At 40.7% G+C, this 13,750-nt stretch overlaps 1 protein-coding gene across 1 annotated transcript in view; it reads right to left on the bottom strand.

The window, feature by feature from the left end:
* LOC137278698 (hydroxyacid-oxoacid transhydrogenase, mitochondrial-like) overlaps positions 1–13,586 on the bottom strand; it is a 31,677-nt gene extending 18,091 nt beyond the window's left edge. The window contains exons 1-8 of the mRNA XM_067811212.1: positions 13,354–13,586; positions 6,721–6,770; positions 5,947–5,996; positions 4,572–4,625; positions 2,241–2,395; positions 1,668–1,864; positions 1,113–1,190; positions 254–359 (exon numbers count right to left, since the gene is read on the bottom strand). Of these exons, the coding sequence (XP_067667313.1) occupies positions 254–359; positions 1,113–1,190; positions 1,668–1,864; positions 2,241–2,395; positions 4,572–4,625; positions 5,947–5,996; positions 6,721–6,770; positions 13,354–13,406 (743 nt within the window). The 5' untranslated portion in view covers positions 13,407–13,586. The remainder of the gene's footprint in view (positions 1–253; positions 360–1,112; positions 1,191–1,667; positions 1,865–2,240; positions 2,396–4,571; positions 4,626–5,946; positions 5,997–6,720; positions 6,771–13,353) is intronic.
* Between the last annotated feature and the right edge of the window lie 164 nt (positions 13,587–13,750).

Below are 13,750 nucleotides of genomic sequence, written 5' to 3'. Positions count from 1 at the left end.
AACACAACAGCAAGTTCACAGTGACACACAAGTCTACAGTAACACACAACAGCAAGTCCACATTAACACACAACAGCGAGTCCACAGTAACACACAACAGCAACTCCACAGTAACACACAACAACAAGTTCACAGTGACAAACAAGTCTACAGTAACACACAACAGCAAGTTCACATTAACACACAACAGCAAGTCCACAGTAACTCACAACAGCAAGTCCACAGTAACACACAACAACATTATGTGACTAACCACAAGACATCAATGCCGCTGTAGGCCATCACACGCTCAGGACAGGTGTTCAGATGAAGAGGATCCACAATGCCAAGAGTTGGCCGCAGTGCACGCTGGGAAATACCTGTATGACAAACATACCTGTGTGACAAACACAACACCAGGTCATATCTGTATAACAAGAACAGCATATGGTTAAAGCTGTATGACAAACCTAACACTAGGATACACATGTATGAGAAAAATAACACCTGTATGAAAAACATGCCACAAGGGTAAAGCTGCATGACAAACATAACACCATGGTATTCCTTATGACAAACATAACATCAGGATATATCTGTCTGACAATCGTAACACCAGGACATACCTGTATGACAAGCACAACACTGGGATACACTTGTATGACAAACATAACACCAGGATATAACTGCATGACAAACACAACACCAGGATATTCCTGTATAACAATCATAACACAGGGATATACCTTCATGACACACATAACACTGGGTTATACCTGCAAGACAATCACAACACTGGGATATACCTGTATGAATAACTTACCATGAGGATGTACCTGCATTACAAGCAGAAAACTGAGATATACCTGCATGACAAGCACAATGGTAGGATGTAACTGTAAATGAATTACTAGCTAAGTGCAAATCTAATGGTGACTAAACATTTCATCCCCACTGACAGTTTCCTTCCATCAGCTGGCTTCATGCACTTCAAACAATTTACTTAAGTTTCTATTTACATTTTTCATTGATGTAATTTTAGAAATATTTACTGGACATTTGAGGTTTTGGCAAGGATATTACACCATTTCGCAGACTACTTTAATGCAACTAGTGAAAGAGGAATGATAGACCTGTCTTAGCTTTGAGTTCCAGGAAATCAAACACAGCAGTCCCTGTCGTCTCACTGCCGGTACCAGCTGTTGTGGTCACTGGGAACACAAAACATACATTTCATTGTAAAGGTGGTTGCTACTCAATGTTCGTGATTGCTATTAATTATTCAGTCACTCAAATACTCATTCAGGCTGAACAAATGAGTAATTGAGTGACTGGACAATGAGTAATTGAGCGCATGAAACAATGAGTAATTTAGGGACAAAACAATGAGTAACTGTGTGCCTGACCAATGAGTAATTGAGGGACAAAACAATGTGTAACTGTGTGCCTGAACGAGTAATTGAGAGACAAAACAATGTGTAACAGTGTGCCTGAACAATGAGTAATTGAGAGAGTGAACAACAAGCACTGTCACTAAGGTGACATAATTTCAGGATGAGATCAGATCAGGTGGTGTCATAAGCAAAATGATTTGTCATATGCGTCCTTTAGCCAGTTTCTAGCTCTTCCACAGCAGAAACCCACAGACAACATCATTGCCAACACATAGAACACTTTCTTCCACTCACCAGCTATCAGTGGCTTCAGTGTGTGTGTGACTGGCAGACCTTTCCCAATCGGAGCATTCACATAGTCCAGGAAGTCAGCACTGGGGTTGGTCGCGTACAGGTTGGCAGCCTTGCATGTGTCCATAACGGACCCACCCCCTACAGCCAGGTACACGTCAAAGTCACCCTCCTTCGCAAACCTGATGGCATCTTTGAAACTGGAAGCAAGCCAAATGTTTGGCTGTGCTGATGTCAGAAGGCGTGATGGCAAAAATATGACAGAAAGAGTAACTGTAAACAAGATGGAACGTTTTACATACACGATACATTGATAGAAAGTAGACCTGTCAGAGATAGAGAAAGAGAGAGAGAGAGAGAGAGAGAGAGAGATGATGTCAGCTTCATGACTGATCCTAACTGTTTTCCACATGGTAGAACCTATGGGAATGACAAGAAATTCGCCTAGATTTCTAGCACACACACTCTTCCGGCTCAGCACCAGAGATAAGCCGGACCCCCTGTAAGGAACATATGTTCTAGTCAGTGACAGGGTATTCAAGGCAGTAAACTGATCAACAGTGACTGAAGTTTCACCTCTCATCTGTCGGTTCAACACGGCACTTGTCATACACCTGGTAGGGGATACCCTCTCTGTTGAGGGAGTCCAGAGTCATCTTGACTGGGGGCAGCTGTACCAGGTTGCTGTCTGTCATGACACACACGCTGCGGGCACCAAGGTTCTTGCAGTCCTGGAAGAGAAGTCAGCTTCTCAACAATCCTACACACAAAACTGATTTGCATGCTGGTTCATGGAGAATGTAATGAACTGGCAGCAAGGCGTATGTCATCCGTTGCTAGTGACCAATCTACAAGGATGTTACCTTAAGGGTTTTTTTTATCACTTTATTGCTTTATGATGGGAATATAATTGTTGTGTTAGTGGTACAAGTAAATATACAAAGAAAGGCCATGGTGGCACATAATCAGTACAGTGATAAACAGACAGAAATACAGTTGAACTTCATTTATCCAGACGTTTTGGTTTCACTTGAAAATCGTCCAGATAGTGAGATATGTCCGGTTAACTGGATCAAACAAGCAAAAGGTGAAAATTAAGTCAAAGCAAAAAATATTCATGCATGTATATGAATACATCAACAGTCAGTAGTAAAAACAGTGCATGTATATCAATACATCAACAGTCAGTAGTAATAACAGTGCATGTATATGAATACATCAACAGTCAGTAGTAATAACAGTGCATGTATATGAATACATCAACAGTCAGTAGTAATAACAGTGCATGTATATCAATACATCAACAGTCAGTAGTAAAAACAGTGCATGTATATCAATACATCAACAGTCAGTAGTAATAACAGTGCATGTATATCAATACATCAACAGTCAGTAGTAATAACAGTGCATGTATATCAATACATCAACAGTCAGTAGTAATAACAGTGCATGTATATCAATACATCAACAGTCAGTAGTAATAACAGTGCATGTATATGAATACATCAACAGTCAGTAGTAATAACAGTGCATGTATATGAATACATCAACAGTCAGTAGTAAAAACAGTGCATGTATATCAATACATCAACAGTCAGTAGTAATAACAGTGCATGTATATCAATACATCAACAGTCAGTAGTAATAACAGTGCATGTATATCAATACATCAACAGTCAGTAGTAAAAACAGTGCATGTATATCAATACATCAACAGTCAGTAGTAAAAACAGTGAATCATCAGAACATATAAGTGTACCGATAACACATGGAAGGGAGAACGCTGGTTACCATTTGTCAGCTTGTCTCGGACGTAATCATGTAGTGTGTGGAGATTCAGGTGGTAAGTTGAATGTTAATTGATGAAAAAAAGTCTCTATTTTGCCAAATGCATATTCTTTTGTTTTTAATCTTAAATGCCCTAAACACTTATGACATTGCATCGAACTTCTGCTGTCTGAAGGAAGTATACTTCCGGATGGGATCACATGACTTAGATCATGTGGGAGGCTATTTTTAACTTGCATTGTGACAGATAGTAGGGGTTGATCTACAAGTCTTATATACAGTATAATTACAGTGTACTTTACCTTAATCCTACTTAACGTGTGTTTTCGTTACTGATGAGATGTTCTCATACCTGCCAAATCCTAATGAACAACCCGAGTGACGTGCATCTCTAGTGTTTTGATAGCTAATTAATCAATTCACATCAAATGCCTTCCGACAGATTAAGAATGAAATCACATAGTTGTGTGGTAAACGATATTGATGTGACACGTATAAATGCACATTACACAGATCTCTCCGTCCGTATAATTGGATCATTTTCAATGGAAATCTATGGGAATGGTTTGAAAATTTGCCATCCAGGTCCAGAAGCACGGGGTCCGGTTAAGTGAGTACAATTAATGAATGTAACTTTCGTTTCACATAAAAATTGTCCAGAAGGCGGGGTTTCAGGATATGTAGGGTCCGGGTAAAAGGGGTTCGACTGTATACGTTGTTATTGTAAGAGATTATGGCAAGAAGACAGAAAGGTGAGGAATTTACAGTAGTTACAGAGCAAAAAGGAAGTACATTTGTCCATTTCATACCAGGTGTGTAGGTGCTGTTTTAATCCAAAGAATGTGGATGTCACCTAGTAAGCATAGCAGAGCATGAAGGTAGAATGATGATTGAGCAGAACCTCTTTGGGTATGTGGTGTCAATGTAGCAGAAGTAAGGAGGAGCAGGTAGCAGAAGTATGTCTGGTAAGGGTGTACGGATGTTCCTCATGTTCTCAACATGGGGAATAGAATGTTTTAAGGTAGTTACACGTACATCAAAGCATAACACAGTTACTAGACTATCGTGAACAAACAACAGGTTCGGAGCGCTGTCCGGACACAACTGTCTACATCTTACCATTCCAACTTCTGCTGTAACGCCCACTCCATATCTGATGTTGGAGCATGCCATCTGAAAAGATAAACTGAGGGGTTAGTATGAATCACACGACTTTGTGTTTTATGTGAATGCAAGCATGTGTGTGCTTTTGTGCATGGGCAAGCTTGGGTATTAAGTGCTTGTGTGGTAAACACGCATCTGTTGCCCTTCTGCTTATGTTTGTAAATGTATACATAGAGGGTTGTGTGTGGCGATGTTTGTCACACTTGTCCAGGTGTTGGGATCACACCAAGTGGATGTAATGTCAGGGTCACAATGCATGAATGTAATGTCCAGGTCAGGTTGGTTTTACACTAATCTAAGACTCGCTGTGTGCATGTGCAGAGCCTGTAAAAAATATCCGCTTTGGTCATACGTTTACCGATAGTGTTAACACACTGTAAAGAAAACAAACAATCAAACCAAACATATATATTTATGGTTTATTTATAGTTTTATGTCTATTACAACTTATTTTTATACTTGTATGCACCAAGGACCGGGAGTAGTGAAATAAATAGCTTAAGTTATATCAATAAGTTCTTGTATAAACACATCTCACCACCACTGTTCTTTTGCACAACCCCGTTTCACAACTAACAAAACACACATTTCTTATGCAGCTGCAACCAAAACAGGACATCAATAACTGAAAAGCATATGCAAATCAATATATTTAGTCAGCTATGAACAGTTGTCACTCGTAAATAATCATTATTTTATCATTTTGTTTTGAGTGTATTTACACTATTGGTAAACGTACAACCAAAGCGGACTTAGCCAGTAGATATTTTTACACACTCTGCGCACAGCAAGTCTGAAATTAATGTGAAACCAACAAATGGATATGTAATGTCAAGGTCACATTACACGAATACACAATATCACGATGCAATATCAGGGTCACAACACACTGGGATGTACTGTCAAGGTGACAACACAGGCATGTGATGTCAAGGTCACATTACACGAATGCACAATATCACGATGCAATATCAGGGTCACAACACATTGGGATGTACTGTCAAGGTGACAACACAGGCATGTGATGTCAAGGTCACAATGTATGGATGCAATGTCAAGGTCAAAGCACATGGATGTAATGTCAAGGTCACAACATATGGTTGTACTGTCAAGGTCACAACACAAGCATGTAATACCAAGGTCACAATACATTGATGTAATGTGAAGGCCACATCACATGGATGTAATGTCATGATCAGAAACATGAATGTAATGTCAGAGAAAAGAAACCATGGGTGACCTTAGCTCGTAAACCACTGAATTGTCACTAAAGTAGCTGACCTGACCTTGGGACATAAATATAGTTACTCCACCATTGGTTCAAACTCACCTCAAATGCATATTCCTTCTGTGTGGAGGAGCTGCCTGTGCTGAGTCGACCTGCAACACACGTAGACGTCTTCTTATTCAAGCTTAATAGAATTACTATCACTGACTGTAGTCTCAGTGTTAAATGAGCAATGAATGGTTTGCCACATTGTATAGAAAAAAATCTGTAATACCTCACTGATACTTAAAGCTGATCATCCTGAGTCGTGTCATCTTTCTACAGAGGGCAACCCACCATACTCCACTACAGAAGGTAACCCACCATACTCCACTACAGAGGATATCCCACCATATTTCACTACAGAGGGCAACCCACCATACTCCACTACAGAGGGCAACCCACCATACACCAATACAGAGGGCAACCCACCATACTTCACTACAGAGGACATCCGACCATACTTCACTATAGAGGACATCCCACCATACTCCACTACAGAGGACATTCCACCATACTCCACTATAGAGAACATCCCACCATACTCCACTACAGAGGACATCCCACCATACTCCACAACAGATTACATCCCACCATACTCCACTACAGAGGACATCCCACCATACTCCACTACAGAGGGCAACCCACCATACTTCACTATAGAGAACATCCCACCATACTCCACTACAGAGGACAACCCACCATACTCCACTACAGAGGGCAACCCAACATACTCCACTACAGAGGGCAACTGACCATACTCCACTACAGAGGGCAACCCAACATACTCCACTACAGAGGATATCCCACTATACTCCACTAGAGAGGACAACCCACCGTGTTGCTGGATACGGCTGTGTCTGGCTGCTGGCTGGAGACTTTTCAGCCTGTGAAAAAGAAATGAAGACATATTTTATTTTGTCGTTTAACGCTGCACTCCAGCTGTATGAAAGGTATTCTGGAACAGATAATCCAGTGTATAACTGTATGAGTATCGATTGATATGATAACGTCTATCAGGCAAATCAGAGAGTCTGGCAACAACAAGCATGACCTGCTGAATACCAAGTCAGAGAGTCTGGCAACAACAAGCATGACCTGCTGAAAGACCAAATCAGACAGTCTGGCAACAACAAGCATGACCTGCTGAAGGCCAAGACAGAGAGTCTGGCAACAACAAGCATGACCTCCTGAAGACCAAGTCAGAGACTCTGGCAACAACAGGCATGACCTGCTGAAGGCCAAGACAAAGAGTCTGGCAACAACAAGCATGACCTCCTGAAGATCAAGTCAGAGAGTCTGGCAACAACAAGCATGACCTGCTGAAGACCAAGACAGAGAGTCTGGCAACAACAGGCATGACCTGCTGAAGGCCAAGACAAAGAGTCTGGCAACAACAAGCATGACCTCCTGAAGATCAAGACAGAGAGTCTGGCAACAACAAGCATGACCTGCTAAAGACCAAGGCAGAGAGTCTGGCAACAACAAGCATGACCTGCTGAAGACAAAGACAGAGCGTCTGGCAACAACAAGCAAAACCTCCTGAAGACCAAGTCAGAGAGTCTGGCAACAACAAGCATGACCTCCTGAAGACCAAGTCAGAGAGTCTGGCAACAACAAGCATGACCTCCTGAAGACCAAGACAGAGAGTCTGGCATCAACAAGCATGACCTCCTGAAAACCAAGACAGAGAGTCTGGCAACAACAAGCAAAACCTCCTGAAGACCAAGTCAGAGAGTCTGGCAACAACAAGCATGTCCTCCTGAAGACCAAGTCAGAGAGTCTGGCAACAACAAGCATGACCTGCTGAAGACCAAGTCAGAGAGTCTGGCAACAACAAGCATGTCCTCCTGAAGACCAAGTCAGAGAGTCTGGCAACAACAAGCATGACCTGCTGAAGATCAAGACAGAGAGTCTGGCAACAACAAGCATGTCCTCCTGAAGACCAAGTCAGAGAGTCTGGCAACAACAAGCAAAACCTCCTGAAGACCAAGTCAGAGAGTCTGGCAACAACAAGCATGACCTCCTGAAGACCAAGTCAGAGAGTCTGGCAACAACAAGCATGACCTCCTGAAGACCAAGACAGAGAGTCTGGCATCAACAAGCATGACGTCCTGAAAACCAAGACAGAGAGTCTGGCAACAACAAGCAAAACCTCCTGAAGACCAAGTCAGAGAGTCTGGCAACAACAAGCATGTCCTCCTGAAGACCAAGTCAGAGAGTCTGGCAACAACAAGCATGACCTGCTGAAGACCAAGTCAGAGAGTCTGGCAACAACAAGCATGTCCTCCTGAAGACCAAGTCAGAGAGTCTGGCAACAACAAGCAAAACCTCCTGAAGACCAAGACAGAGAGTCTGGCAACAACAAGCATGACCTCCTGAAGACCAAGACAGAGAGTCTGGCAACAACAAGCATGACCTGCTGAAGACCAATACCAGAAAAAGAAGATAAAGTCATCAATATTCCATAATTAGCTTACTCTTCATGAACATGTCAGCTAGATATGATTCATGTTACAAAGTTCTTCACACTGATCTAAAGAAAATATACATATGTAAATGTTCATATACTAGCATGCTTGTATCAACAACTGACTGCCTGAGTGCTTCAATGCTTTAAATCTTTAAGACCTCAGTCATGTTGATACTGGAAATAGTGTGGTACTGTTGATTCATATCATTAGACTCTTCAATATCCATTGACTCAAAGGAGAGTACTGAAATGTTAAGTTCTGCTCTAGAAAAGAGCACTACCACTCAGAAGGCACCAGTTCACCATCAAGCTGTTAAATAGGTTACCCCGGGTTATTCCAGTTATATTACCTGTGATCAAGTACTGTGATAGTCATGGACATTTTTGTGAAAGCATTTTTGCCTAAAGCAGTAAGGGTGCTGCTACATCACGGATAAATTCCATGCAGTGGGCCATTTCAATGTAAAGCTTCACCGAACATCTCATCACATCCCTAAAACACCTAAATGACCTAAGTTGTTGAAATTGAGATTAACAAACACTCAAAAACCAAATGTTGGTGTAAACGGGGATTGAAGTGAAACCAGTATTGTTCATAGGTGAGTAAATATTTTTGGAAAAGTGATTTGCATTGTAAATTTCACTTGTTTATCATTTCAACAAAGACATATTACTGTTTTGTGCTGAAGTTTTATTGTGTGTTAAATGTACTTGACACTGTAAACAGTGTAATTACACATTTTCAATTGATAACTTTTCTGAAACTGCATGCTCCATTTGAAATTTGCACCATATGTCATATCATTCCCATGTAAAAGTAATAAACATTATTGACAAGTAACAGTAGATCAAGTAGTTTCTAATTAGCATGAGTACTATCATCCTTGATATCTCCAGGGTATAGGTTCCGACAAGTCTCCACTATACCCTGGATGCATGTACAGGTTCCGACAAGTCTCCACTATACCCTGGACGCATGTACAGCTCAGCCCAATAATCTTATTACCTCTCTTTGCTGGCTCCGCCTTCTCACAACGGCCAATCAGCTAGGCCGCCATTGTAACCGAGCTTGCCAGTGTCAACAAAGGTGGCAGTCATGAAGGTTTGCTCACAGTGAGACTCATATTTTGGGGAAATCATACAGACAAATTTATAGGTCTGAAACTTTTAAGAAATATATGCAAAAACTCCTTCTACCTCTTTCAGAGAACCGTTTCATGGTTTGACTTGCCAAGTTTAATCAGTTACATAATTTGAAAAGCGAAAGCGAGTTGTGATTGGTTCGTTCAACTTCCCAGCGTAGACACCTGATTAAATGAAAAGCCAGCCAAGGGAGGTAATAAATTGAGCCATAGATGCATCCAGGGTATAGTGGGGAATTGTCGGAATGTATACCCTGGAGATATCAAGGATGGAGTACTATGCACTTTGTCTATTCTTTACCTTCAAATAATATAACAGCACTAATGATATTACTTACATGATATATTCATGAATATACCACAGCAAAAGCAAACCCAACAGTGCACAAGCTCACTCAGCTCCAATATGTAGAAGAGTTTAATGTGAAAGTAATGTTCCACTTCACCATCTTTACTCATCAACTATTTTCCTTTTCACTTTCCGTGATAAAACAATGTGCTATAAAAGGTTACTATGCTTGTAGTAAGAGGTGACTAACAGGATTGTGTGGTCATGCTTGCTGACTTGATTGAGAAGTCATCAGTTCCCTATTGCACAGGTCAATGCTCATGCTGTTGATCACTGGATTGTCTGGTCCAGACTCGATTATTTACAGAGCGCTGCCATTTAGCTGGAATATTACTGAGTGTGGCATAAAACTAAACTCACTCACTCACTGATAAAACAATGCTTATTTTTGGTCATCAAAATCTAAAAATCTGCTCATTTGATATTTTACACTGCTGACCTGAATTTAGTACCAAAGCAAAACATACTGTTTCAAATGTAAAATCTAGCAGTGCTGTCTGTAAAACACTCACTCTGTCGTGTTCAATCCTGTTTACCATGGAAATCCTTTAAATATGAATGAAATATCATATTTTCCTGAAGTCCTTTGGTAAGTGATGTTACATTATAATATGTACTTCCAGGCCCTACTAAATGTCCAAATTATCCCTGCTGTTAGCTGTTACAATGGCCTGTAATTACTTCACCTACACCTTATATCGCCTACACCTTATCTTGCCTACAATAACATAATGTCATATATTATCACCTGTTAGAAGAATGGTATAGCCGACATTTAGAGAAGAGAGATTATCCAAATGTGTTTGTTTAACAATCGTTGGAGATTCTAATCCTGCTTCGTGTTGTTTTAAAGTGAGATAATCTCAATGTGTCTCGAGTAAAGACTTCAAAAGAAATAATTAACAAGTTTACTGATAAGATAAATGAGATTAAAATTATGAATAGGGATTGGATATCCTCAAAATAGATTGGATATTCTCTTAACAATTGCCTTAAAGTATAAAAGCACATGTGTCTCATACTATGGGTATCAAAATGGCAAATCTTCAGAGACTCAAGTTTGTGACGTCATACAGAGGTCATCAACTGGTTTTGTATGCAGGCTGCCGATACAGACTGAACGTTAAACGTCAAGTTGCTACCCACTGGAAGTGAGTTGTCAGTGGATGCAATGGACGGATATCACTTGGTGTCATCCATTGTTCACAACTATCCCCCGTTTGAGAACAAAGAAAACTTTGACATATCATCAGTGCAGCAGATCTACAGCTAGGAATTTGACCTCCTTGATGAAGATGTCACCACCACCGTCGTTTCCCAGTGTACAGGCCACCTTGTACAGCACAGAGCCAAGTCCGTCCCACAATTGCTGAATACTAGAGCTGAAGTTCACTTAGACGGAATGACAATGGACCCAGACGGATGATGGCAAAGAATTCCTCTGTGTAAACGACAGTGAAGACAACAGACTGCTGGTATTTGCTACAACAAAGATGCTGGAATACCTGACTGATGCTGATGTTCTTTACATGGATAGAACTTTCTTTGTTTGGCCAAGCTTGTGGCTGCAAGTATACATCATTCATTGTCTTGTGAATGATAAGATGTTCCCTGTAGCCTTTGCACAACTTCCCAACAAGACGAAGCAGACATATGTTAAGCTGTTTTCATTGGTGAAAGACACCATCGTGAGACGACTTGGCATTGAACTTTCTCCAGAAATATTCCAGACTGACTATGAGTCAGTGCAATTGCTGAAGTCTTCCCTTACAGTTCTGTCAGAGGCTGTGTGTTCCACTACTCCCAAGCTCTGTGGCGCCTGTTAGTGGACAAGGGTTTGTCACGAGACTACATGTAGAGCAGTCCAGGCCCATGTCTGACGAGCAGAAGCATTGCCACTTCTTCTGCTGAACCAGGTCCAGGATGCTTGGGTAGAAGTGATGGCGCAGGCACCGGATGTCCCGAATATCTCTTCCATCAACGACTACATTACCAGCACCTGGGTTGAAGATGACGTCATATTCCCTGCCAACATCTTGAACCAGCATGAGAACACGGGTCCATGTTCAAACAACCACCTTGAGGGATTCCACAGTGGACTGAAGAAGCGTATGCCCCGCTCACATCCAAAAATATGCCAATTCATCATGGAGCTCAAGAAAATCGAGAAAGCAGGCAGACAGACGCACTAGACAATGGATAGGACTTGGAGGAGCGACCAGACCACGTGCCCGCATCGATCAAGATTGTGATCAGAGGATTGAGAGATTGAAGACACAGCTCTCCACCGGAGTGAAATCAGTGATTCAATTATTGATGGAGCTGGTCACATACTGAAGGTGAATTAAAAACATCTGATCATGAACTAGCACAATGATGTGAAAGTACTTAACATTTCAAAGCAGTTTGTGCTATGTTCAAGGTTGTTTGTTGAATATTGTGACAGATGTGCTATTAAATTACTTCAATAATTGTCAGTGAATAATATTAAATAACTGGAATAAACATGCTCATGTGCTCATGAATAAAGGTTGACATCCCAAATGGTTGAGTCCATTACTTTATGGGTAAGACAGCATTTGCATAAAGTTCACTGGTGTGTAAACTTGTTTTGATAAGGGTGTAGGCGATATAAGGTGTAGGCAATATGAGGGCAAACCGTTTCAATATGGTCCAGTGACATGTTCAGACATCTTCAAACTTTCATCTCCTAAAGACAGGTGAGATAGCTGACAGTGGAAGTGCAGTCATGTTGGCCGGACTGCTGAGTAAATGCATAGTCCAGTCAAAGAATAATTCAACAAGATGAACATTTGGGTCATAAACAAGATGACATCTGTCATATATATTTTGGTTCACACAGGAAATCAACTTTGGGTCGACCAATATTTTAAAAATCTTTCCTGTTTGTAACCCAGGCCTTTAAATATTGAATAATCATTAAGTTATAAAATTCTAATTTCTACACTACAATTGCTGCCTACATTATCATTTTTAGAAAACAAAAAGCTGATGTAGAAGTTTTTGTGCAGTATGGAGAACATGAGAGAAAATCAAGTTCTATGGATAGTCAACTTCTTTACTGCAGCAAATGTAGTGTTTTATCATTTGTTTTATATCGGTGTTTATATCCACACCAAAATGTTGCATTTATCGCAAAAAAGAACCTCACTATCCAAGGAACATATTTTTCCTTCTTATTTACAACATCTAAATTGCTTATAAAAAAGTATTGGAAACATGCTAGTTTTCTCACTTTTTGAAAACATTTGTTTTTGTGTTGTAAATTCACTAAATAAAATTACTACTTTCTCACAAAATAACGACCTATAATATATCTCCGGGTCAGCTGAAAGGTCACCTGGTCGGCTATCTAGGGTAGAACTATTACTACGTACACTCCATGACAACTGTGTACCTAACGCTCTGTCAGCTGAATGTTATCATATACACTGTTATTTCAATATTAGGCACATGCATTCTTTGCAGGACCATCATCGTCCTACCATGATTGTGAATACGTTCCTAATCTGCGTAACGCTTGAGTTGACCACCACATTGTGTATATTCCTCTTCTCTACTGGCAGATAGAGCAGTTGCCTCCCTTTGAACAGCAGATCGCACTATATTATACGTGTTCATGTGGTTCGATGGACGTTCCTATTCCGAGGTAGACTGGTTTGGCTGCCCTAGAATGCTTGCGCTCCGCACCGCACAACATAGAGGCCAAAAGCGGGGTCCTAGTCTTATGTTCACACAGCAAGAAACTCCAAGGGACGAGTTCGATAGTATTATTTCGGCGAACAAACAACATATATTGGAATTAAGAACATGAAAATTCATGTATGTATATATTCTGTTTCATTTCAGGATATATATGTCTTACTTTCATCAACCTACTTT

Source organism: Haliotis asinina, chromosome 3 (assembly GCF_037392515.1).
Source record: "Haliotis asinina isolate JCU_RB_2024 chromosome 3, JCU_Hal_asi_v2, whole genome shotgun sequence".
NCBI lineage: Eukaryota > Metazoa > Mollusca > Gastropoda > Lepetellida > Haliotidae > Haliotis > Haliotis asinina.
The sequence above is the reverse complement of the archived record's forward strand: the minus strand, read 5'-3'. Positions and strand labels throughout refer to the sequence as shown.